Genomic DNA, 27,487 nt, shown 5'->3' on the forward strand with positions numbered 1-27,487 from the left:
TTTCTGTGAGCAATTCAGAAGGTGGAAGATGTATACATCCCAAAGAGGAAGAAATATTCTAAAGGCAGGGCGACATCACCATGGCTGACAAGAAAAGTCAAAGCCAACATAAAAGGGCATGTAATAGAGCAAAAATTGGTTGGAAATTTCATCATTGGGAAGCTTTTCAAAACCAACAAAAGGAAACGAAAAAAGTCACAAAGGAAAAGGTAACCTGGCCAATAATATGAAAGAAAATACCAGAAGTTTCTTCAAGCACATAAAGTGTAAAAGAGAGATGGGGGTAGATATTAGGCTACTGGAAAATTATGCTAGAGAGGTAGTAATGGGGACAAGGAAATGGTGGATGAACTAAAGTGTTTTACATCTGTCTTCACTATAGAAGAAACTAGCAGTACACCAGAAGTTCGAGAGTGACAGTGGGCAGAGGAGTGTGAAGTTGCCATTACTAGGGAGAGGTTCTTGGTAATTTGAAAGGTCTGTTGGTGTCCTGGACTAGTTGGTATATACCCCAGGGTTCTGAAAGAGGTGGCTGAATAGATCGTAGAAACATTGGTAATGACTTTTCAAGAATCAATTGACTCCAGCATGGTTCTGGAGGAATGGAAAATTGCAAATGTCACTCCATTCTTCAAACAGGGAGAGAGGCAGAAGAAAAGAAATTATAGGCCAGTTCATCTGACCCCAGTGGTTGGGAAGATATTAGAGTCAATTGTTAAGGATCTGGTTTTGGGGTACTTGGAGGCACATGATAAAATAGGTTGTAGTCAGCATGGTTTCCTCAAGGGAAATCTTGCCTTACAAATCTTCTGGAATTTTTTGAACAAATAACAAGCAGGGTTGTCAAAGGAGAATTGGTGGATGTTGTGTACTTGGATTTTAAAAAAGCCTTTGACAAGGTGCCATAAAAGGCTGCTTAACAAGCTAAGAGCCCATGGTATTATAGGAAAGATACTAGCATGGATAAAGCATTGGCTAATTAGTAGGAGGCAAAGAGTGGGAATAAAGGTAGCCTTTACTGGATAGCTGCTAGTGACTAGTGGTGTACCACAGGGGTCTCACTGTTTCTCCACTCGGCCTTGGATTCTAGCAATACCTATATAAGGCTGCTGATAACTGATTACTATGCAGCGTTCAACACAATCACACCGTCAATTCTAATCAACAAGCTCCAAAGCCTGGGCCCCTGTATCTCCCTCTGCAACTGGATCCTTGCCTTCTTCACCAGGATACTACAGTCAATGCAGATCACAAATAATGTCTCCTCCAGTCAACACTGGTACACCTAAAGGATGCGTGCTTAGCCCACTGCTCTACCCTCTCTACACCCACGACAGTGTGGCTAGGCACAGCTCAAACATCATTGATAAATTTGCCGATGACACAACTACTGTTGGGAGAAATTCAAAGTAGATTTATTATCAAAGTACACCTTTTTCAACCCTAAAATTAATTTTCTTGCAGGCATACACAGTAAATCCAAGGAATATAATAGAATCAATGAAAGACTGCACTAAACAGGGCGGACAAACAATCAAATTTCAAAAGACAGCAAAATGTGCAAATACAAAAGGAAAAAATAAGCATTAGTTATTGAGCACATAAGATGAGGAGTTCTTGAAAGTGAGTCCACAGGTTGTGGGAACAGTTCAGTAACGGGGTGAAGTGAAGCTGAGTGAAGTTATCCCAAATGGTTTAAGAGCCAGTGGTTGAGGGGTTATAACTGTTCCTGAACCTTGTGGTTTGAGTACCTTCTTCCGGATGGCAGCAGTAATAAGAGAGCATGGCCTAGGTAGTGAGGGTCCTTCACGAAGGATGCAGCTTTCTTGCAACAGTGCTTCATGAAAGTGCTCAATGGTGGCTCCTCAATTTTTTTAATTTTTTTTTTAAAAACATTTTTTTATTAGTTTTTCAAAACATTTTACAAATTAAAAACCCCAAATCCCAATGAGGAGCATTAATACAGTGCAAAATTAAGCGTACAATAACAATATGCTACAAAGGTAAGAGAATTTAACAAAAAAGCACCTAAATTAAAGACAGGTAAGCTTAGTGTCCTCCCCAAGCCCCAAAACACAAGATAAAAAACAACAACTCCAGACTGACCACAACACAGTATAAAGAGTATAGGTCAGGACAGTCAAACTCCCAGACTGTGAATACACTTAGCAGCAGAGGATAATAATGCCTACTACCAGAAAAAAAAGGGAGCTGAAAGCAAGGGACCGAAAAGAAGAAAAAAAAACCCTAGTCAGGAGGAAGGTTATGAAAGTACTCGATAAAAGGTTCCCAGACCTTATGGAACTTTAGGTCCGAATTAAGAACTGAATAATGAATTTTTTCGAGGTCCAAGCAGGCCATAATGTCATTAAGCCATTGCGCATGAGTGGGTGGGGCAACATCTCTCCATCTAAGGAGGATCAAGCGTCTCGCCAGGAGAGAGGCAAAAGATAGTATTCGGCATTTGGTCGGACCCAGACATAAATCTGTCTCGCCCCAAAAACCGAACAGAGCAATTAAGGGGTTTGGTTCTAGGTGCTGATTCAGAATACCCGATAATGTAGTGAAGACATCTTTCCAGAATTTCTCCAAGCTAGGACAGAGCCAGTACATATGGATGAGAGAGGCAACGCCCCTCTTGCATTTATCACAGAGCGGGCTAATGCCAGGGTAGAATCGAGATAGTTTAGATTTAGGCATATGGGCTCTGTGAACAATCTTAAACTGTAAAAGGCAATGGCGAGCACAAAGAGAGGTTGAGTTAACCGATTTGAGAACTGAGTCCCAGCTCTCCTCGGATAAGGAGGTATTTAAATCCTGCTCCCAGGTCATTTTAATTTTATCCACAGGGGCCCGTCGTAAGGCTGCTAGTTTATCTCGGATAATTGATATTAAACCTTTACCTAGTGGATTAATGGAAAGAAATAGGTCCATAGCATTTTTCGCAGGCATTTCAGGAAAGTTAGGAATTAAAGAAGCAATAAAGTGTCGGATTTGGAGATATCTGAAAAAGTGAGCGTTAGGCAGGTTGAACTTAACAGAGAGCTGCTGAAAAGAAGCGAAGCGATTATCGATGAAAAGATCTTCAAAATGTTTAATGCCCTTCCTATACCAAACATGGAATGCTGAATCGTACGTAGTAGGTAAAAAAAGGTGATTGTGTGCGACGGGGCTAGAAACGGAAAACCCCTGGAAACCATAGCATTTCCTAAACTGAGCCCATATACGCAAAGTGTGTCTAACAAGAGGATTAGCTATTGATCTGGGCAGACTGCTAGGGAGTGCAGAGCCAAGAAGTGCAGATATAGATAATTCTTTAGTGGAGCTCAACTCCATTGCCACCCAGTTAGGGCACTCGGGTTGGCCGTGGAAGAAAGACCAGAAGGTAGCACAACGTATATTAGCTGCCCAATAATATAAGCGAAAGTTAGCTAAAGCCATGCCACCCTCTTTTTTAGATTTTTGGAGGTGGATTTTATTAATTCTAGAGCGCTTATTCTGCCACAGATATGACAAAATAATAGAGTCTAAAGAATCAAAAAAAGATTTAGGAATAAAAATTGGGATAGATTGAAATAGGTGTAAAAATTTGGGGAGAACATACATTTTAACAACATTAATACGACCTACCAAAGACATAGATAGAGGTGACCATTGTACCAGACTCTGTTTTATAGCATATGAAAGGTTGACAAAGTTTTCACGAAAGAGATCTTTAAACTTCCTTGTGACTGTAATTCCAAGATAAGTAAATTGATTATGGACTACTTTAAAAGGGAGATCACGAAATATTAGTTCTTGTGCTTCTTTATTAATTGGGAAAAGTTCACTCTTATGTAAATTAAGTTTATAGCCAGAGATCTGGCTAAACTGGTCAAGAAGTGAAAACATTAGAGGTAAGGATGTAGACGGATTTGAGAGAAAGAGTAATAAGTCATCAGCATAGAGAGAAACTTTATGCTCAACACCCCCTCTCCAAATCCCGGTCAATTCAGGACAGTTTCGAAATGCTATCGCCAGAGGTTCTATAGCCAAATCAAAGAGAAAGGGACTTAAGGGGCATCCCTGACTGGTGCCACGTTTGAGATTAAATACTTGGGATTTCTGAAAATTAGTTAAAACAGAAGCAGTAGGACACAGGTACAGCAATTGGATCCAAGAGATGAAACTTTGGCCGAGGTCAAATTTTTCTAAGACTGCAAAAAGGTAGTTCCACTCTATACGATCAAATGCTTTCTCCGCATCGAGGGAAATAACACATTCAGGAGTCCCAGTTGGAGCTGAGTATAAAATATTAAATAGACGCCGAATGTTAAAAAAAGGGAGACGGTTTTTAATAAAGCCTGTTTGGTCATCAGAGATAATGGAGGGAATAACAGTTTCTAATCTATGAGCCAACACTTTAGCTAAGATCTTTACATCAACATTGAGCAGAGAGATCGGCCTGTACGAGGAACACTCTGTTGGGTCTTTGCCCTTTTTTAAAAGAAGAATAATAGATGCCTCATTGAAAGAGGGTGGCAATTTGCCATAATTAAACGAGTCAGATAATACTGAAAGTAACTGAGGAGAAAGAAGTGAGGAAAATGATTTATAAAATTCTACAGGGAACCCATCAGGTCCAGGAGATTTCCCTGAGGACAGTGCAGAAATTGCAAAAGATATTTCTTCTGATGATATAGGCGCTTTGAGTTTGGCTTTGAAATCAGATGAGAGTGAGGGGATATTCAGATTATGTAAAAATTGATCAACAGAGATATTGTCATTCAGAGATTCAGAGGAATAAAGCCGAGAATAAAAATTTTAAAATGCGTCATTAATTTCTAAATGATCCGATGTAAAGTCTCCGTTCTCCTTCCGGATCTTTGTAATATGTTGTTTGGCTTTGGAGCGCTTCAGCTGATTGGCTAGGAATTTACCAGACTTATCCCCATGAATGTAAAAGCGACTCTTGCTTTCGAGAAGTTGGCGTTCGACAGGTTGAGTGGACAGAAGGTTAAATTTAGTTTGGAGTTCAACGCGCTTCTTGTATAATTCAGGGTTCTTAGTTTGGGCATATATTTGATCCAAATCTTTAATCTGGTTAATGAGGTCTGATCGATCTGCACGGGATCTTCTATTGAGATTTGCTGTGTAAGAGATTATTTGACCCCTCAGATATGCTTTCATGGCATCCCAGACAATCTGGGATGGCACTTCAGGTGATGTATTAGTGTTAAAATAAAAGGTTATCTGATCCTTAATAAATTTTACAAAATCATCATCCGATAATAAAGTTGAATCAAACCGCCAGTGTTTATTCCTCTGAGGGAGACCAGGAAAGTTCAGAGAGAGGGTAATTGGGGCATGCTCAGAAATCAGTATACTCTGATAGTCACAAGAGTGGGCAAATGGGATAAGTTGGTTATCGAGTAAGAAATAGTCAATTCTAGTGAAGGTATGGTGAACATGTGAGAAAAAAGAATAATCTCTCTCCGTAGGATGGAGGAAACGCCATATATCAGAGATACCAAAATTAGAGAGAAATGATTGGATAGCTAAGGCAGATTTAGTAGGTGATCTGGTAACAGAGGACGATCGATCCAGTTTAGGATCCAACCAACAGTTGAAGTCACCACCCAGTATAAGAGAGTATGAGTTTAAGTCTGGTAGTGAGGAAAAAAACCGTGTTAAAAAGTTAACATCGTCAAAGTTGGGAGCATACAGGTTTGCTAGTGCAACTTTAGTGTTATATAGTTTACCAGAAACAATAATAAAACGGCCATTTGTATCAGATATTTTATTATGGAGTTCGAAAGGAATATTTGAGTTAATAAGAATGGAGACTCCCCTAGCTTTAGCGGCAAAGGATGAATGAAAATGCTGACCCGCCCACTTTGACAGAAGCCGGGAGTTATCAAAACAACGAATATGAGTTTCTTGAAGGAAAGCAATGTCAGCTTTGAGTTGTTTGATATGTGAGAATACCTTCCTCCTTTTAACAGGGTGATTCAATCCCTTTACATTCCAGCTCACGAATTTAAGTGCACTAGCCATTATCAATTACTAATGCATAAAAGGCAGCAGGCATATAAAAAGTCAAGCAGTACACTAGCAGTCTGGGAGCAGAAATGTAAACATAGATTCGTAAAATCAAAACATATACATGTCCTGAGCAATAAAGAGAAACAATAAATACAGTGAGTGATGTTGTAACTGGAAAATCCACCCCATCCACACAACCCAAAACTAGACGGCTACCAAAACAAGTAGCTAGCTCTACCAAAAAAATTAACCCAAATATAACTTCCAGATCTGTGTCATTGACAACAGTTCCATATAAATACTATAGCAAATAGTAACTAGTTTATGCACTGGAAAACATAACTACAGATTAGAACACCTTCTGCAGAAATATAAAACTTAATACAGAGAAAATCGGAAGAAAACCAAAACTAACCTACCCGCGAAAAATTATAGAAGAATAAAGTAAGACAAAGGGAAAAAAAAGGTAAAAAAAAAGAAGAAAGGGAAAATTATAAATTCAAGACGAGTATTTATCAACCATTTACAGAGAGGAGAGAAAAAAATTCAGAGATTAGAAAAAAGGGATGAAGAAAGGAAAAAAAAGATAAAATAAGTAAATATTAAAAAAAGGGGAAAAATAAAACTGTGAACCAACAAACAGGGAGGCCTTCACTAAAAACTTCGAACCTCCAAAACAAGTTAGAGTCAGTTGTAAAACTCTGTAGATAAGGTTATACAAGAGTAAAAATAGATTACACACACACCAAATCCCGGGAGAGATTGTCAACAGCCCTTAGAGTTTCAATGAATAGTGTCTGAGTGATTCAAGTGAAGTCTGAGTCCAGAAAAAAATAATTTTACTACGAGGAGTACTTATCCACCATTTTAGGAGGTCCGATCAGATTCCGAAGATGACTGGATAGCCGGAAGACTTGCCACAAATGCCTCAGCTTCCTTCACCGACCTGAGCCATTTGTATTTTCCAGTATTAAGCTTGATTCATAGATCAGCAGGGTTGCGAAGGGAAGGTTTAAAACCATGATCAAACAGCACTTTCATTACGCCTTTAAACAGCGCGCATCTTTAAGGTCTGGGGTGCAAAATCTTCCACAAAGCGAATGGTTGTATCCTTGAAAGGAAGAGACCCCCTGCGACGCGCCTCTACAATCAGACTGTGTTTTACCTGGTATTGATGGAAACACAAGATTACTGGTCGCGGACGGGAGCCCAGAATTCCGGGGGGAACGTAAACTCTGTGTGCCCGTTCGAGCTCGGGCGGGTTCGGAAGCAAATCTTTCCCGAATATCTCACAGAGAAACTCGGCGAAAAACTTCATGGTTGATCCCTGTTCAGTCGCCTCTGGCAATCCAAGAATTCTAAGATTGCAGCGTCTGCTGCGATTTTCGAGATCCACCATTTTGGAAAGGAGTTTGTTAGATTTTTCCTCTAGGCTGGAACAGAGAGTCTCCAAGTATCGAGCACGACTTTCTAAATCTTCAGAAGTCGAATCGATGCGAGATAAGTGTTCAGCATGCTTGTCCACTTTATCGTTGATCCGATCCAGTTTGTCTTCCAACTGTTTGAAAGCGGTTTTAAATTCCTTTAAAATTTCGTCTCGGAGCTTTCCGAGCGCAGCCAAAGTCTTGTCCGAAGGAGCGATAGCCTCCTTTCTCCCGGATTTAGAACTCTTGCTAGACATTGTAAGTTAGATATGTTCACAGGCAAGTAAGAGATACCGAAAAAATTCCTAACTAAGGTTTAAAAAATGGAGACAATTAGTGCAAAGATAGCGACGTTAACGGAACAAAAGTTCGGAGCAGCTAAACAATCGCCATCTTACCGGAAGTCCCCCTGGCTCCTCAATTTTGAGGCTGTGCCCTCTAGTCCTGGATATCGTCACCAGAGGAAACATCCTCTCCACATCCACGTTATCTAGGCAAACAACTAAATTTGTCAGGGATGGGGTAAGAAGGGGAGGAGGGGCATTAACGGAAGTTAGAGAAGTCAACGTTCATGCCATTAGGTTGGAGGCTACCCAGTCGGTATATAAGGTGTTGTTCCTCCAACCTGAGTTTGGATTCATTTTGACAGTAGAGGAGGCCATGGATAGACATATCAGAATGGGAATGGGATGTGGAATTAAAATGTGTGGCCACTGGGAGATCCTGCTTTCTCTGGCGGACCGAGCGTAGGTGTTCAGCGAAACGGTCTCCCAGTCTGTGTCAGGTCTCACCAATATATAAAAGGCCACACCGGGAGCACCGGACGCAGTATACCACACCAGCCGACTCAGGTGAAGTGTCGCCTCACCTGGAAGGACTGTCTGGGGCCCTGAATGGTGGTGAGGGAGGAAGTGTAAGGGAAGGTGTAGCACTTGTTCCACTTTCAAGGATAAGTGCCAGGTGGGACATACTTAGTTGTTTGCCTGTTCTCCATCTCCCTCTGGTGCTTCCCCCCTCCCCCTTTCTTTCTCCCGAGGCCTCCCATCCCATGATCCTTTCCCTTCTCCAGCTCTGTATCACTTTCGCCAATCACCTTTCCAGCTCTTAGCTTCATCCCACCCCCTCTGGTCTTCTCCTATCATTTCGCATTTCCCCCTCCCCCCACTACTTTCAAATCTCTTCCTACCTTTCCTTTCAGTTAGTCCTGATGAAGGGTCTCAGCCCGAAACGTCGACAGTGCTTCTCCTTATAGATGCTGCCTGGTCTGCTGTGTTCCACCAGCATTTTGTGTGTGTTGTTTGAATTTCCAGCATCTGCAGATTTCCTCTTGTTGATAGTACTCCAAGTGTGGCCTGACTAGCATCTTATAAAGGTTCAGCATTATCTCCTTGGTTTTATATTCTATTCCCTCTCAAATAAATGCCAATATTTGCTTTCTTTACCACAGACTCAACCTGTGAATTAACCTTCTGTGAGTCTTGCACAAGGACCCCTAATTCCCTTTGCACCTCTGATGTTTGAACCTTCTCCCTGCCATTTAAGAACAACTTCTTCTTTGGAGCATATCTATCTTATGCCATGTGAACTCTCACTAGAAACCTCAACCACCTCTGTTCTGCCATCATCCCTGCCAGTATCCCCTTCCAATCCACCTGGGCAAGCTCCTCTCACATGCTTCTGTAATTCCCTTTATTCCCTGTGGTACAATTAGGTAATTAGGTAATGAGGTGACTGAAGTTGAGTGAAGTTATCCTCCAGTCCTCCAGCACATCACCTGAAGATTTTGCATATCTCTCCCTGCAATTTACTCATTAGCCTTGCTCGAATTCTGAGTGGGGATTTATCCACTATAATTCAGCCCAAGACGGCAAGTACCACCTCCTCTAAATCTGTATATAGTTTATGACCACATTATATTTTTTCTCAGTTCTGTTGACTCTGTGTCTTAAATATTCATTTAAGATCTCCCCATCTCTTTAGGCTCCATGCATATATGATCATATATGAACTTTAAGAGGACAAATTTTGTCCCTTGCTATCATTTTGCTGTTAATATAGCTATAGAACCCTTCGGATTCTGTCTGCCAGAGCAACTTCATATCCTCTTTCAGCCTTTCTGATTTCTCTCTCAAGTGTTTTCTTGGATTTCTTATACTGCTCAAGTATCTCATTTGATCCTAATTAAAAACACAAAATGCCAGCATTTTGTGTTTTTATTTATTTCCAGCATCTGCAGATTCACTCATATTTCATTTGATCCTAACTGCCTATACCTGATATGCACCTTCTTTACCAAGGTCTCAATCTCCCTTGATAACTAAAGTTCCCTAAACCTGTTAGCCTTGCCTTTTATTCTAACAGGAACATATAGATTTTCAATATTCCACATTTGAAAAACTCTCATTTGCCAAGCATCTCTTTTCTGGAAAACAGTCTATCCCAATCCACACCTGCGAGGTCTCTTCTGATGCCATCAAGATCGGAGTTTCCCTAGTTTATAATCTTAACCCATTCTATCCTTCTACAAATGGAAATGCTGGTTTTGAATTGGTGCTGTAATGATGTGGTTAATAACACTGTATTAATGCCAGGCTTACCACATTGTCATGTGGTTTTTATAGCATTATATTCTTAGCATGCTAAAGGAATTTTTAAAAATGTAGGGTTATAGGTGCTGCAGTGATATGACATTCACTGTTATAATTTTGGATTGATAGTATTTTAGTAATCTGGGGCTAACACAGTGCCTGAATATGAACTGGAGTTAAAATTGTAATACTACCAGGTAGATATAAATATGGGGATAAGAGTGCTAGCATTGAGGTATTTAGGTCAGTACTCCTGTAATGCTATTTTCATCTTTGCAGTACTCTTGATGTAATCCCCTGAAATGCTAGGGAATATATATTTAATCAAAAAGAAGTATTAATGACAGTTAGTGTTAGTTAACTGAAAATAGTGCCAGAGAAATTCATGGAACTCGAAGCTGATAAAAGCTTGGTGTCTGACAGCCAACTTCTATGGGAGGGATATCCATGGGAAGAGTCGATGTATTGGTTGTCACTATCTAAAAGTTCCAGAGATAATAGGGGAATGTCAGAAGTAGTTTTTTTTTTGTACATATGGAGTGGTAAGTGTGTGCATCATGTTGCTGGGTGGTGGTAGAGGAGGAGACATTAGAGACATTTAAGACACCCATGGATCATTGAAAAATGGCGGGTGATATGGGAGAGAAGGGTTAGATTGATCTTAGAGTAGCTTAAAGGGTCAGTACAACACCATGGGCTGATCTGTGCTGCACTGTTATTTGTTCAATGGAACAGTTCCTGCAGATTGAGGGTGACATGTATAAACTTACAAGTTAAAAATAAAAGGAAGGAATAAGAAGAGAGAACCAAAGCTGGAGTATACATTGTAAGAACAATACTGGAATCTTATTTTAAAGAACGTGGTAACGGAAAATGACAATAAGATTAGACATCATCAGTACGATTTGTAAGAAGGAGATTCTGTTTGATAAACCTCCAGGAGATCTTTGAGGATGTAGTGATGGGGAAAAGCAATTAATGTGGTAGATTTGGATTTTCAGAAGGCTCTTGATAAAGAGAGTGTACAGAATTAAAGCAGGGGTTGTAGGTAATGTACTGGCATAGGTTTGCTCCCACAACAATAGGCTTTCAGGTTGGTTTTGGAACCGGTTTATTGCTGTCACATGTACAGTGGAAAGCTTGTTTTGCATACTGTTTATACATATCAAGTCATTACACATTGCACTGTGCTAGAACAAGGTAAAACAATTACAATACAGAATAAAGTGTAAAAGCTATCAAAAAAGTGCAGTGCAGGTAAGCAGTAAAGGGCAAGATCATAATGAGGTAGATTGTGAGGCTAAGAGTCCATCATATCATACTAGGGAACTGTTCAAGCATCTGATAACTGGAATATAAGCTGTCCTTGAGCCTGGTGGCACATGCTTTAAGGGTTTTGTATCTTCTGCCTGATCAGAGAGGGGAGTAGAGAGAATGTAAGAGAATGTATGGGGTGCATGGGACCTTTGATCCTGCTTTTCTGAGGCAGCAAGAAGTCAAGACAGAGTCCGTGGAGGGGAGGCTGGTTCCTGTGATGTTCTGAGCTGGGTCCACAACTATCTTGCAGTCGTGGCAGTGTATTTGCCATTACCAAGCCCTGAATCATCCAGGTTGGCAGGTTAATTGGTTACTGTAGGTGAGTGATAGAATCTGATGAGTGTTTGTGAGAGTGTGAGGGAAATAAACTGTGAATAGTGAAAATAGATGCTCGATAGCATCGAATCAGTGGGTCACAAGGCCTCTTTACAAGGTAGACGTAGGCCTGTTTTCACCTTCTATAACCCTATCATCTCTATAACACTGGGAATAAATGGGACTGTTTCAGAATAGCAAGAGAAAGCTAGTGGGGTAATGCATAGTTTGGTGTTTGGGCATCAGTAATTCAACAATGTTAATGGTTTGGATGAGGGATCAAATTGTGAATCAGAACTGACCAATGGTGTGCCACAGTGATAGGTCAATTTGTTGTTTGTCACTTGCATTAACAATTTTGATGAAAATACAGTACATAGAATCAAAGACATACAGCACAGAAACAGGGCAAACACAAGGAAATCTGCAGATGCTGGAAATTCAAACAACACACACAAAATGCTGGTGGAACACAGTAGGCAGGCAGCATCCACAGGAAGAAGTACAGTTGACGTTTTGGGCAGAAACCCTTCGTCAGGACTAACTGAAAGAAGAGATAGTAAGAGATTTTACTATCTCTTCTTTCAGTTAGTCCTGACAAAGGGTCGGCCCGAAACATCAACTGTACTTTTTCTGACAGAAACAGGGCTTTCAGCTCAGTTTCTCCATGCCAACCAAGATGTCTATCTGAACTCGTCATGTTTGCCTGCATTGTGCCCAGCACTCTACACAGTACTCCACTTTTGGTCCCACCAATGATTTGTACAGCCATAACATTAGGTGGGCTGCAACCATCACTAGCAGTTGCTAGATTGGCTGAGGGCCACAACATTTAAAAAGAGTTCAGGGCCTTTTGGAACTTTTCCTTTGACTGCAACCATCATGAGCAGTCACATGTTTGCCTGAGGTGGCACAAGGTTTAGAAAGAGTTTGGAATCTTTTAGGACATTTTGTCATTGAAGGCGGTCACTTGTTTGGCAGAGGTGGCCTGAGGTTTAAAAAGAGCTCAGGGGCTTTTGGGACTTTTGGTGGACTGCAATTATAATGGTTTCTTAGGCAGTCAGCAAAGGCCAATAAAAAGGAACAAGGTGTAAGCAGAGTGGCCATTGTTAGAGTGGACAGTGTTATAATGGTCAGGCTTTGACTCAAAAGGCTTGGGCGAGAATAGGCAAGTTCCTAGTAAGGTTTCTTCTTTCTTTGTCTGTTAGAACATAGTTAGTGTGGTGAGAATGGATCCAGGGTTTAGTAGTATGTTCTTTGAGTGAAATATGGGAACTCTGGGAGACCTCCGGTCTCCCTGATAAATATATCTGCATGAGGTGCATTGAAGAGGAGGTCTGAGATAGGAGTTATAGAGAGGTAGTCACCCTAAAGTTGAAAGAGGCAGGTACCTGGATGACTGTCAGGAGAAGGAAAGGAAATATTCAGCCAGTGCAGAGTACCCCTGTGGTCATTCCCCTTAATATTAAATATATCGCTTTGGATACTGTTGGGGGGGGATGTTCTTCTGGGAGAAGCAGCAACCGGGTCTGGCTGCCACTGAGTCTGGCTGTGTGGTTCAGAAGGGGAGAGGAGTAAAGATAGGGGATTCCATAGTTAGAGGAGCACTCGGGAGATTCTGTAGATGGTATATTGCCTCCCATTTGTCAGGGTTAAGGATGTCTCAGATCAGGTTCACTGCATTCTAGAGGGGGAGGATGAACAGCCAGAGTTGTAAATCTTCGTACCAATGACAGAGGTAAGAAAAGGGAGGAGGTCCTGAAGAGAGAATAAAGGGAGTTAAGTAGAAACCTAAAAAGCAGGGCATCCAAGGTAGTAACCTCTGGATTGCTGCCTGTCCCACGCAGCAGTGAGGTTAAGAATAGGATGATGTGGCAGATGAATGTGTGGCCGAGGAATTTGTGCAGGGGGCAGTGGTTCAGATATCTGGATCATTGGGATCTCTTCTGGGGAAGGAATGACCTATACAAAATGGATGGGTTACACCTGAACCTGAAGGGTACAAATATATTTGTGGGCTGGTTTGCTAGAGGAGGGTATAAAATAATTTGATAAAGGGATGTGAAGCAGAGTAACAGCTGAGAATGGGCAGTTGGTATACAAGTAGATGGAGTGAGTAGTGAGACTGTGAGAGAGGAGAGGCAGAAGATTGGTCAAAATCTAAAGAGAGGATGATGCAACCATGCCTGACAAGGGAAGTTAAGGACAGCATAAAAGCAAAAGAGAAAGTATATAATATAGTAAAAAGTAGTGGGAAGTTAGAAGATTGGAAAGCTTTCAAAAACCAACAGGAGGCAACTACAAAAAAACCATAGGGAGAGAAAAGATGAAATGTAAAGGTAAGCTAACCAATAATATAAAAGAGGATACCAAAAGGTTTTTTTTTTCAGAGACAGTTAATGAAGAGTAAAAGAGAAGTGAAAGTGAATATTGGAGCATTGGAAAATGATGCCAGAGATTAGTAATAGGGAACAAAGAAATGGCAGATTTAAGAAGATACAAGCAGTGGCCAGAAATTTAAGTGCCGGGACAGAAGTGAGTGTGTTTGCTATTTCTAAGGAGAAGGTGGTTGGGAAGCTGAAAGGTCTAATGGCTAAGTCATATGGATCAGATGGACTATACTCTACAATTCTGAAAGAGGTAGCAGAAGAGATTTTGGAGGCATTAGTAGTGATCTTTCAAGAATCTCTAGATTCTAGAATGTTACTCCACTCTTTAAGAGGAGAAAGAGATAGAAGAAAGGAAATTATAGGCCAGTTAGCCTGACTTCAGTGGCTGGGAATATGTTGAAATACATTATTAAGGATGAGGTTTCGGAGTACTTTGAGGAATATGATAAAATAGGCTAAAGTCAGCATAGTTTCCTTAAGGGGAGATCTTGCCCAACAAATCTGTTGGAATTCTTTGAGGAAATAACAAGCAGGATAGACAAAGGAGTGTCAGTGAATTTTGTTTACTTGTATTTTCAGAAGGTCTTTGACAATGTGCTGCGTGTGTGGCTGTTAAACAAGATTAGAGCTCATGGTATTACAGGAAAGATACTAGCATGGTTAGAAGATTGGCTGACTGGTAGGAGGCAAGCAGTGTGAATAAAGGGGGCCTTTTCTAGTTGGCTGCTGTTGATGTATGGTGTTCCACAGGGGTCAGTGTTAGGACCACTTCTTTTCATATTATATGTCAATGATTTGGATGACAGAATTGATGGTTTTGCAGACAATGCGAAGATAGGTGGAGGTGTTGAGGAAACGGAGACCACAGATGGACTTAGATTGGAAGAATGGACAAAGAACTAACAGATGGAATATAATGTAGGGAAATATAATGGTAGAAGGAATAAAGGTGTAGAATATTTTCTAAATGGGAAGAAAATTCAGAAATCACAGGTGTAAAGGGACTTGGGAGTCTTGGTACCGAATTTCCTACAAGTTAACTTGCAGGTTGAGTGTTTGCAAAGAAGGCAAATGGAAATTTAGCATTAATTTCAAGACAACTAGAATATAGAAACAACAATGTCATGATGAGACTTTATAAGGCATTGTTCAGACTGCTCTTGAAGCAATTTTGGGTCTCCTATCTAAGAAAAGATGTGCAAGTATTAGAGAGGGTCCAGAGGATGTTCACGAGTCTGGTTCTGGAAAGGAAAGGGTTAACATTTGAGGAGCATTTGATGGCTCTGGTCCTGTACTCACTGGATTTTAGAATGAGAGGAACCTTTTTGAAACCTATTGAATATTGAAAGACCTGGATAGAGTGGATAAGGGAGGGCATAGCTCAACATAGAGTGATATCCATTTACAACAGAGACATTAGGAGGAATTTCTTCAGCCAGAGAGTGGTGAATCTGTGGAATTCATTGCCACATACAGCTGTGGAGGCCTTTACTCACTGGAATTTAGAAGAATGCAGAGGTACTCTCATTGAAACCTACCAAATGTTGAAAGGTCTAGATAGGGTGGATGTGGAGAGGTGGGGGGTATCCAGAACTAGAGGGCACAGCCTCAAAATTGAGGAGTGACCATTTAGAACAAAGGTAAGGAGTAATTCTTTTTAGTCAGAGAGTAGTAAATCTGTGGAATGCTCTGCCACAGACTGTGATGTTTACTAATCGGTCAGGGCATTAAAGGATATGTCGACGATATGTCGGTGTATGGGGTTGAGTGGGATCTGAGATCAGCCATGATGGAATGGCAGAGCAGACTCGATGGGTTGAACAGCCTAATTCTGCTCCTATGTCTTATGGTCTTATAATTCATTGAATATACAGTGGATTCTGATTAACTGAGCTATGGGTTAATCAGGGCAGCTGCGTGTTTGGGACAACTCTTAAAGGACAAAAATGAATCAAAAAAGTAGCCAGGATTTCTTTGCTTATTTGGGACATTATGCTGCTTAATTGGATAGGATATTGTTGCCAAACAGTTTCTAACTAGCTGGAAGAAGATGGTGCCAGTGAACAATGCAACCAAGGGCGACATCCTTCAGACAGTTCACAAAACTACTTTTTTCACTTCTTTTACATCTTTTTCTTTTAAATGTGGGCCTGCTACTGTTGGAGTCTGTGATTTTCATTTTGGTGGTGTGTTTTCCGGCCAATTGAGCGATCTGGTGCTTTGCTGTCTCTGAAGGTGTACCGTGTGTCTTCAACCGAAGTGTGTGGCCTCGAGGCTAAGATGCCTGGAGATGGGGTGCAAGACCATGACTGATTCAATTTCCTACTGATCTCACCAATTAAAGCACAAAGGAAGATTGAAATCATAAAGGCATATGCAGAAGGCGAGTGGGTGTTCAGTGCTGTTCACCAGCCTCTCGCTCGCTGCCACTGGAGAAAGGTGTCTGTGTGTGACGATCTCTCTCTCTCTCTCTCTCTCTCTCTCTCTCTCTCTCTCTCTCTCTCTCACTCTCACGCTCTCTCACTCACTCTCTCTCCCCTCTCTCTCTCTCTCTCTTGCTTTCTCACTCTCTCTGTCCTTACTCTCCTCACTCTCTCATTCTCTCACTCTCTCCCTCTCACTGCTCCCAAAGGAAGGACCCAGCATTCGAATAGTCTCTGTTGGAGGATGGTGCCGGTGTTCTGGGTCCTGGGCAAGGTTTAATCAATGTGATTTGTTGATGAGACTCTGTAGATCATGTTATGATGTGTTTCTAGTTTCTGGTCGCTCCTTTTTTTGTTGCTAGTTTGGGTGATTTGAATCAGGGTGGCATGCAGATAACGAACAACACTGCACTAGATTGAACTAAACTGAATATGCCTGGACTCTTCCAATCTTGTATCTTACATTCTGTGTTTCTTGCTAGTTTTTTGTTGCTGTTTCTGCATTTTTTTTTGCACTGGGGGTGTTGATGTTTTTCTTTGAACAGGGTCCATGGTTTTTGTTGTTTTGTGGCTGTCTGTGGGGAAGACGAATCTCAGGGTTGTATACTGCATACGTATTTTGATAATAAATGTACTTTGAATCATTGAATCTTTGGTGAGATGGCAAAGCAGACTTGATGGGCTGAATAGCCTCATTCTTCTCTTATCCCTCATGATCATTGTAATGAATTGCATCAAAAGCACGCAGACTTGTTTGTAAAATCAGGAACTGAAAGTGAATGGTGGGATGAAAGTAGTTATGGTTTCTAGGAATGAATGTAAGTACGTACGTACATCAGATTTTAGAGTTCGATCATATTATGGAAGCTCATTGGTATGTATGGGTATTAAATGGTAAGAAACTATTATCTAAGAGGGCAGCATGGCAGTGTCACAGTTGGTGCCATTGCTTTACAGCGCCAGCAACCACCTATCGGAGTTTGATTCCCATTCTGTCTGTAAGGAGTTTGTGTGATGTCCCCGTGACTGCGTGTCTTTCCTTCAGATCCTCTGGTTTCTTCCTATGTTCTAAAGATATACAGGTTAGCATTAAAATTAGTGAATTGTGGGCATGGCATGTTGTACTGGATTCATGGCGATACTTGTGGGGTGCCCAGCACAGTCATCATATGAATTGTTTTGGTGTTTGAAATAAATTGGCACATTTCACTGTATAGATCATAGAACATAGAAAATCTACAGCACATTACAGGCCCACAATGCTGTGCCAACCATGTAACCTACTCTGGAAGCTGCCTAGAATTTCCCTACCGCATAGCCCTCAATTTTTCAAAGCTCCATGTAACTATCTAAGAGTCTCTTAAAAGATCATATTGTATCTGCTTCTACCACCTTCACTGGCAATGCATTCCAGGCACCCACCACTCTCTCTTTAAATGTTTTGATGTAAATGTGACGGATAAAGCTAATCTTGTTATTTAAATTGTGATGATTTAAAAAACGGGCTGACTTTCTACATCTGTGCATAAACAAGCATTCAGGTGCAGCAAGCAATTAAGAAGGCAAATGGTGCGTTGGCCTTCATTGAACAAGGTTTTGAGTGGAGGATCAATTAGAAATTGCCTTGAGTATTAGGTGTGATTTTTAGTCTCCTTGCCATGGAGATACTACAGGGAAGACTCACCAGCTGTTTGCTGGGTGGGCAGGCTATCATATAATGAGAAGTGGTGTCAAATTAGCCTGCTTTCATTAGAGTTCAGAAGAATGAGAGGGGATCTCCTTGAACCGTAGACTGAGGAGTCACAATCTCAGGATATAGTATAAGGCAGAGGTGAGGATATGTAGGTTTAAAATAAATTTCCAGGCACACAAGGCATTGAGGATTTGGGAAGAGCATGGCAATCTGGTATTGGGTTAGAGGATTAGCCGTGATTTTCTACTGAGTGGTGTATGAGCTCAAAGGGCCAAATCCAGTCCTCAGTTGTTGTGAGCGAATCCCAGAAGATGAACGAAGCACCATGAAATGTCAGCTTGCCTGAAGTTCAATGGTCAAGACCTCTGGGGAAGTTAGTAGTGAATCCAGATGTAAAATGGTGCATTTTGTGAATATATTTAGTGCCTCTTTATTAGGTACCCCTCCCCATACTTTCCTTCACTCACTTTAAAGTTATGCCCATCTCATATTAACTGTTGACACCCTGGGAGTAAGCCACTAGCTATCCATTCTATCTATTCCTCTTTTCATTTTATACACCTTTGTCATAAGATGTAGAGGATGTCACCTCTCTTCCTCCTTTGCTAAAATGAGAAAAGCCCTAGTTTTAACTTATCCCCATAAAACATGCTCTCTAATCCAGGCAACATCCTGGTAATCTTCTCTGCACCCTTTCACAAACTTCCTATAATGAGATGACCAGAATTTCTTCAAGCTGTGAATGTTGTTCCCTTTCACCATTCTTTTCCAGCAATGGCGTGACACAAAGCAGCCAGAGCCACCGTAGACAGGAGGTTCTCCAGATGGAGTGTCAGAAGCATCTGCAGCAATATGAGAGGAAACTTCTTTCCCTGGAGGCAAGGAGACGGAAACAATACCGAGTGACTTTGCAAATGTCCAAGGATAAAGACCCAGGTCAGTCTTCCAATAAAAAATTCCAACGAGTCTCAGTCTGTCTTCCTATAAGTTCCATCAAGCAAATTGCTGCAATGTACTGCCTCTTAAACATTCTAGTCTGATCGAGTTTATTGTTATGTGCACAAGTACAGTGAGGTACAGGTATAATGAAAACAGCAGCATCACAGGCACTCAGGTATAGACAACAAACAGAATACAAATTTATACAATACAATAACTATACATAAAATTACACCATACTTTTCTGCACTGATTTTGCTTCTACACAAATACACAATGGAAAACATTCATGGTATTGCACAAAGTAGTGCAATAACAAGAATACAAAAATTCAGGAGCAAGAGTTGGCCTTTAGCCCCAACATGCAATATTGCTATTCAACATGATCAAGATGGGTTTTAAAGAAAAAAAACTTTATTTGTCATGTGTACATCTAAACATCAAAACATACAGTGAAGCATCCACCAGTGTTCTGGTACCTAAAAAGACCAAGGTAACATGTCTGAACAACTGGTGTCCTGTCACACTCACCTCAATAGGACTGACAAAGGGTCTCGGCCCGAAACGTCATCTGTACTTCTTCCTATAGATGCTGCCTGACCTGCTGCGTTCTACCAGCATTTTGTGCTTGTGTAGCTGGATCCTGGACTTCCTGTCAGATCACTGGCAGATGGTAAGAGTGGGCTCCCTCGCCTCTGCCCCTCTGACCCCCAACACAGGTGCCCCTCAGGGTTGTGTATTAAGCCCCCGCTTTTACTCTCTGTACACCCATGACTGTGTCGCCACTCACAGCACCAATCTGCTAATCAAGTTTGCTGACGACACTGCGCTGATTGGCCTAATCTCAAATAATAATGAGGCAGCCTACAGAGAAGAAAACAACCTCTTCCTCAATGTTGCAAAATCAAAGGAGCTGGTCATGGACTACAGGAGAAATGGAGACAGATTAGCCTCTATTGATATCAATGAATTTGGGTTGAGAGGGTGACCAACTAAGTTCCTTGGCATCCACATCACCGAGGATCTCACGGGATCTGTACATACCAACTGTGTGGTGAAAAGAGCACAACGGTTGAAGAAGTTTGGTATGGGCCCCCAGATCCTTTCTTTAGGGGCACAACTGAGAGCATCCTGACTGGCTGCATCACTGCCTGGTATGGGAACTGCATTTCCCTCAATCACAGGACTCTGCAGAGAGCCTAGCACATCTGTAGATGTGAATTTCCCACTACTTAGGACATTTTCCAGGACAAGTGTGTAAAAAGGGCCTGAAGGATTGTTGGGGACCCAAGTCACTCCAACCACAAACTGTTCCAGCTGCTACCACCCGGGAAATGGTACCGCAGCATAAAAACCAGGACCAACAGGCTCCGGGACAGCTTCTTTCACCAGGCCAACAGCCTGCTTAATTCATGCTGATGCAACTGTATTTCTATTCTGTATTGACTGTCCTGTTGAACATAATATTTATTATAAATTACTGTAAATTGCACATTGCACATTTAGATGGAGGTGTAATGTTAAGATTTTTACTCCTCATGTATATGAAGGATGTAAATAATAAAGTTGTTTCAATTTATTTCAATTCATCAAATCAAATCAGCGAGGGTGTGCTGGGGGCAGCCTGCATGTGTTCCCATGCCTACATGCCAATAAAACATGCCCACAAATTGCTAATCTTAACCACTGTGTCTTTGGAATGTGTGAGGAAGCCAGAGCACCTGGATGTAACATATGCAGTCACAAGGAGAACATACAAACTCCTTATAGCTGGAATTGAACCCCAGTCTTACAGCTGGCACTGTAAATCATTACACTTGCCATGAAGCTGCCATAGTCTTGTTTCTTATCCATCCTCCTGCCTTATCCTCTTAGGCTTTGATTTCTTTGAAGTCCGTAAATTGGTTTATCCTGATCTTGAATACATTGTTGTCAGTGAACATTTGCAGCCTCTGAGGTAAGATGTTTTGAAGAACTAGAATACTCAAGTGGAGAAACTTTCTGTCATCTCAGGGTGGAAGGAATGGCTCAAGGCACATTTTTATAATGTCTGGGGTCTCATTGGTGTCCAGTTGAATAAGGAAAACAGGCTTTGAACTTGACAACAGAGTGCAAAGTTAATGGCAAAATTCTTTGCTATGTGGAGAGCCAAGGGCAGTTTGTGGTTCACATCCATAGATCTCACAATGTTGCTGCACAATTTGATAAGGTGGTTAAGAAGGCTTATGGTGTGCTAGTCTTCAAAAGCTGAGTTCAAAATACTGAGTTCAAAAGCTGCTAGGTAATATTGTAGCTCTATAAGACCTTGGTTAGACCATTCTCGGACTATTTTGTTCGGTAGTGTTCGTCTTGTTACAGGAAGGATGTGGAAACTTTAAAGAGAGTGCAGAGGAGATTGACCAGAATGCTGGCTGGATTTGAGAGCATGTCCTATGAGGATAAGTTGAGCAAACTAGGGCTTTTCTCTTTGGAACAAAGAAGGACGAGAAGTGGCTTGTGAACTTCCTTTGGTCCTTCTCCAGGATCAACACATCTTTCTTTAGATTGCCCAAAATTGGTCACATGCCATCTGACCAATACCTCAGCATTACATCCTTGCTTTTTTTATATTTTAACCCTCTTGAAATGAATGCTTATGTGCTAATTGACTCAACCTGGAAGATAATCTTTGGGGAATCGTGCACTCGAACCCCTGAGTCCCTTTGTACATCTGATTTCTGAATATTCTCTCCAGTTAGAAAACAGTCCCCAAAAGAAAATAGTGTTGGCTGGATAGAACTAAAATCTACAGATCAGTGACCAAAAATGAGGCAAGGACAGTGGAAACAGATAATGCAAAAGTCCTTGTCCTTGCAATGTGGTTGCAGGAATGGAGGAAGCCATTTTGTGAGACTGTCCTTGCAGCTGCCATTTTGTGAGCTGTTTGGTGAACTGGTTCATGGATAACCTTATCAGAGCAACTGAACATGGACGCAATGTTTTCTGTTGATGATCTGACAAACCTGCGACCATTTTGCAATAGGAAGCTCTTTATTATGCAAAATGCAGGCTTGCAGAAGGAACAGGCTGTTATCTGGTCGTCTGGGCTGAGGCTACATCCACACTAGACAGGATAATTTTGAAAACGCCGGTTTCACGTAAAAACAATAAGTGTCCACACTATGCGTTTTTGAAAATATCTCTATCCACATTGAAACGGAGATTTGGGTGAATCTCCTCCTACTGGGCATGCGCAGGACACATCTACCGAAAACAAGCGACACGTTTGGTGTCGAATCTCGCTGTAAAAGTGCGCGTTTGTGTAGTTACAGACTAGAAAAACTTAGAACAACGGACAGCTGTTGGCTTTCGCACAGGAGAACTTAAAAGTAAAAACTAAAATACTGGAGCGTACGAAGGCAACCGACAGGGAGTTCACGGACAGATTGACCCGGCTGACGACGAACATTGAAAAACTGACTAACTCTGTTGCATTAATAAAGCACCTTGTTAAATGTGTAAAACATGTCTGCATCAGTGTTATTTTGTATTTCCATACAATGTTACATTAGGCTGTTACACATCTATTGTCAGAGAAGTACTTACATAAATAGGTAAACCACCTTCATACGAGCAAGGACAGAAAACAGGGCAAAGTGAGTATACTTATTTATTCAGTAAGTTATGGGTCAAAGTATTTGGTGAGTACATTTCTAACTCCTCTGGCTTCAGTCTCGTTGCCATCTGTTCTGAAATTGTTAGGTTGCGTTCAAGAAAACAATGAAATAGCGCGCTGCTGTCTGATAGCGTTTTCAGATTTCTCCGGTTACCCTGTCCACACTGATCTGCCCGAGAAGCGTTTTCAAAAATACCCACCCTGGAAAGCGTTTCTGAAAAGCTTCGGTTTCGGGGGATGAAAACGCCACTTCAGTGTGGACGGAGGGCAAAAACGAAGAGAAGAAGCTTCGGTTACAGATTTATCCGGCATAGTGTGGACGTAGCCTCAGTGTTAGGGTGACCAGGTTGAATTGGTTTGAACCAGCCTGAGTTGGGAAGAACAAAAGGAATTACTTAAAACACAAGAAGAGAGAGCCATAAAGCAATATTGCTTGTAGCCTTGGGCCACTTCTAATGAGAAGCTAACACAGATCAGTCATGATCTTGAGCTAACAAAATTGAAGCCCTCCTTTGTCTAACCTGCTTGTTATTTCATAAAAGAGAAAATTTACAAGGATGTTGCTGGGAATTGAGAACCCAAGTTATGAGGAAAGGTTAAATAGTTTGACTTTATTCACTGGAATGTAGGAGGATGAGGGAAGATCTTATAGAGGTTTATAAACTTATACATGCAGGCTTTTTTCTACTGAAGTTGGGTGAAGCTAGAATTAAAAATTACAGAATAAGGGTAAAAGGTGAAATGTTTAAGGGGATATGGAAGACAATGGTCTGGGCTGCAGGTGGTTGTGATGAGACAGAAGCCCAAGCCTTTACATACTTTATAGTACTAAAGAATTCTACAGATTAGTGAGGCAGTTTTCTCCCCTTAATGAAATCATGCTGATGTCACTCTTCCAGATATTCCAAAATGTCATCCATAATAATGAACTCTTACCAACCATTGAGGTCAGACTAACCGGCCTCTAATTTACTGTCTTTTGCCTCTCTCCCTTTTCATAAACAGGAATGTCATTTTTGTATTTTTTCTAGTCCTCTGTATTCTGTAATTGCTTTTTCCTTTATAGAATCAGAATCAGGTTTAATAGATAGATACTTCATTGATTCCAAAGGAAATTACAGTGTCACAGTAGCATTACAAGTGCACAGATATACAAATATTAGAAGAGAAGTAATAAAAAATAAAAAATAAGTTGCTCAAACAGTCTAACAGGAGGGGATCTAATGGCTGAGGGTAAGAAAGACCTCAGATAGCACTTTCGAGCAGTGCAGTTGTCTTAGTCTATACTAAAAATGCTCCTCTGTTCAGCCAAGGTGGTATGCAGAGGGTGAGAAGCATAGTCCAGATTTGCCAAGATTTGCTGTAGGGTCCTTTCTTCTACCACAGCCTACAGTGTGTCCACTTTGACTCCTATAACAGAGCCAGCCTTTCTAATCAGTTTATTGAGCCTGTTGGGATTACTCATTTTAATGCTATTGCCCCAGCACACCACAACAGATGTCGTGAAATTTGTTGTATTGTGGCATTATGTACAATGTATGCATTATGTACAATGCATACATAAAATCACTATAGGTTATAATAGGGATATATATGAAAATAAATAAATAGTGCTAAACGAGAGCAAAATAGTGAGGTAGTGTTCATGAGTTCATGGACCATTCAGAAATCAGGTGGTAGAAGGGAAGAAACTGTTCCTAAAAAGTTGAGTGTTGAGTCTTAAGTTCCTGAATCTCCTTAGTAATGAGAAAAGGGCATGTCTGAGACGGTGACAGCCCTTCATGATGGATACCGCTTTCCTGAGGCATCTCATTTTGAAGACATCTTCAGTCGTGGGGGGGTGCTAATGACCATAATGGAGCTAGCTGAGTCTACAGTCCTCTGCAGCTTTTTCTAAACCTGTACATTGGCATCTCCAGACTAGACGGTGATGTAACTAGTCAGAATACTCTCTATGTTACATTTGTAGTAATTTGCTAGAGTCTTTGGTGACCTACTAAATTTCCTCAAACTCTGATGAACCTTATGTACGGCATGACATCTGGATGACATATAAACAAGTTTTCACTGAATCTCAGTACACGTGACTGTAATAAACCAATTACCATTATTTTCTGCAATCCAAGGATCTTCACATGTGGTTCCAGTTGCTTCATCATGTGGCTCAGAGTGTGATGCTGGGGAGGAGGAGGATGAAGATGAGGAGGAGGAGGAAGAGTGTGAATCAGCAGTTTCTTCACTTGTTCGTAATCCAAAAGGTTTGGAGAAGGCACCGATGTCACAAAGAATCAACGATGAAAAGCAGCAGAGAGCTCCGAGGCAGGAGATAGTTACCAACCGATTACTCAGCAGTGGCCAGGCATGGACACAGACCGAAGAGGACCAAAGCAAGGATAAAGCCAGGGCCAACCTTCTTGAGATTCTACAGCAAGGGGGCAATCTAAGGTTGGTACTTTTAATGCGAATTTATTTATCCTAAAAACAGTCCAACAACAAGATGTGAACACCTGGTGGTGCATTTGAAACTACTGATATGCTGTCCTCTCACCTGTTTCCACAGCAAGGTACAGGCTCGCTTAGCCTTCGCTGCTTACCTGCACCGGGTACAGCTTCGCCTGCTGAGGGAGTGCTGTGGCCTAAATAAAATCACCATGCATACAGACCAGGACGAAGAGCAGATGGTAAATGAACAGTATACTGGTTATTGACAGAGACTGTGGTTAGTGAGCAGGAATCCACCAAAGAAACTGGGGAACACATCCTTACTTCATACCCTGAGCCGTAGGTAACATTTTGTGTGTGTGGTGGAACTCCTTCATCCTTACAATGCCGTGATTAAATTTGGGCTGATTGTCTAGCGACTTCTACTGTTGATCCCAAATACATGAGCTAAAATCCCACCATAGCAGCTAGACAATGTATGTTCAAAAACAAAATGTGGAATTAAAAAGACTATAAATATTTGGTGACCATAAAACTATTAGATATTTTTAAAGAAAAAAAGATTTAAGATTAGCTTTATTTGTCATGTGTGCATCAAAATATTGAAAAGCATCATTTGTGTCAGTGACCTACGCAGTCCAAGGATGTGCTGGGGGCAGCCCACAAGTGTCACCACATATTCCGGCACTAATGTAGCATGTCCGCAACTCACTAACCAATATGTCTTTGGAATGTGGGAGCACCTGGAGGAAACCCATGTGGTCAAGGGAAGAACGTACATACTCCTTACGGACAGTGGCGGGAATTGAACCTTAATTGTCATATAAACGCAACTGGTTCATAGGGCAGGAAATCTGCCAACTTCAGTTTGTCTGTCCTATTGATGATTCCTTGGAATTGTTCTGTCAGATAACTTCCCATTTTGGGAGTAATTAGAGATGGGCACTAAATGCTAATCTTGCTCGAGATGTACACATCACCTGAACAAATTAAACACTACACACAGGACTGGATTGTTGAACCTGATCTCTAGGGTGCAGTGCTAGATTAGGCAATGTGATAGCAAGTAAATATTGTCATTAGTGGAAATGGATTTTCAAATTATTGCTGACACATTTTGTGCTATTTCTGCTTTACTCCCCATAACTGCTGTCTGTTTAACAATCTCCTCTGTTGCTGAGGGTATTCTGTGACAAAATATGCAAGCAATATTCTCTGCTGATCCCTGTTAGCCTTAAGTTAGTGATGCAGTGGTAGAACTGAAGCAGTGTTTGGAGAATTGATATTGACAGTGAGATAAGATGGCGAGTATTCCCCAGGGCAGTGGGCAGATTAGGGGTATCTGGAATGTTATCATTGATCCCTGACTACAAGTGACAGCCCCTTGTCTGTTTCTCTTGCAGGAGCTGGTGATCAAATTCCTGAAGCGAGCAGCCAGCAACTTCCAGCAAACTGTGCCGTTGGCTCTACCTAGCAGTCAACTCCCACTTTCTGAAAGGAGACGCATTCTGGCTCAGCAGTTAGGGCTCTTTATCCATTGCTATAGTAAGGTAAGGGGTATATGGCCAGAGCTTTGCAATCACAGCCACAAAATCAGGCTGCATTATGGTGAAGGGTTGAAGGCAAATTTAATGATTGTTCTGAAAACTGCTCCAAGATTGGATAAAATGCCGTGGATTCCTATTACTTGTGACACATCGAGACCGGTACATTTTAGCCCAAGTAAACAACTGCCCCAATTAGCCAAAGTTTTTTGGAAATATAGTTCAAAGTACATTTATTATCAAAGTTAAAAATTTAAGAGGGTATAAAAATACAAACTATCTTTTAATTTGAGTAAAAAGTTCGGCACTTAAATGAAGTTCAAAACTAATTTGAACACTACCAATATTACTAGAGTACTTTAAATCTGTGTATTAGTTCCTAATATTTATCGTTGGAGGAATTCGTCAAGTGTTTCCTGCTATTTTTTTGATTGTCTGTAAATGAAAAAATCAGCATAAGCAACTAGTCCAGATAAGAGTGCCTTTATACAATGCTTTGAAGGTTACAGCCTCCAAATTCTCATTGTCATTGTAAAATTCAAGATGATTGTCATTACTTTCAAATTCTTCATAGTTCCTAATTTGTTGAAGTTGTAAAATTGTTTCATTTTCACTCCTAGCCATTACTGGCATCTCCAAGTCTCGATACTTGAAACTTCAATGAACAAAACAGTTCCGAATTGTCTTCCTGCTTATTTCTTGGCAACTATGTGACAAAGATTACTGCTTTTTG

At 41.1% G+C, this 27,487-nt stretch overlaps 1 protein-coding gene across 6 annotated transcripts in view; it reads left to right on the forward strand.

Moving 5' to 3' along the window:
* Positions 1-27,487, forward strand: part of ttll5 (tubulin tyrosine ligase-like family, member 5) — a 449,168-nt gene that overhangs the window by 209,850 nt on the left and 211,831 nt on the right. For all 6 annotated transcript variants that reach the window (XM_073039478.1, XM_073039482.1, XM_073039483.1 and 3 more), the window contains 4 exons: positions 18,947-19,110; positions 24,895-25,213; positions 25,329-25,449; positions 26,614-26,760. In XM_073039478.1, coding sequence (XP_072895579.1) covers positions 18,947-19,110; positions 24,895-25,213; positions 25,329-25,449; positions 26,614-26,760 — 751 coding nt within the window. The remainder of the gene's footprint in view (positions 1-18,946; positions 19,111-24,894; positions 25,214-25,328; positions 25,450-26,613; positions 26,761-27,487) is intronic.

Source organism: Hemitrygon akajei, chromosome 3 (assembly GCF_048418815.1).
Source record: "Hemitrygon akajei chromosome 3, sHemAka1.3, whole genome shotgun sequence".
Lineage (NCBI taxonomy): Eukaryota > Metazoa > Chordata > Chondrichthyes > Myliobatiformes > Dasyatidae > Hemitrygon > Hemitrygon akajei.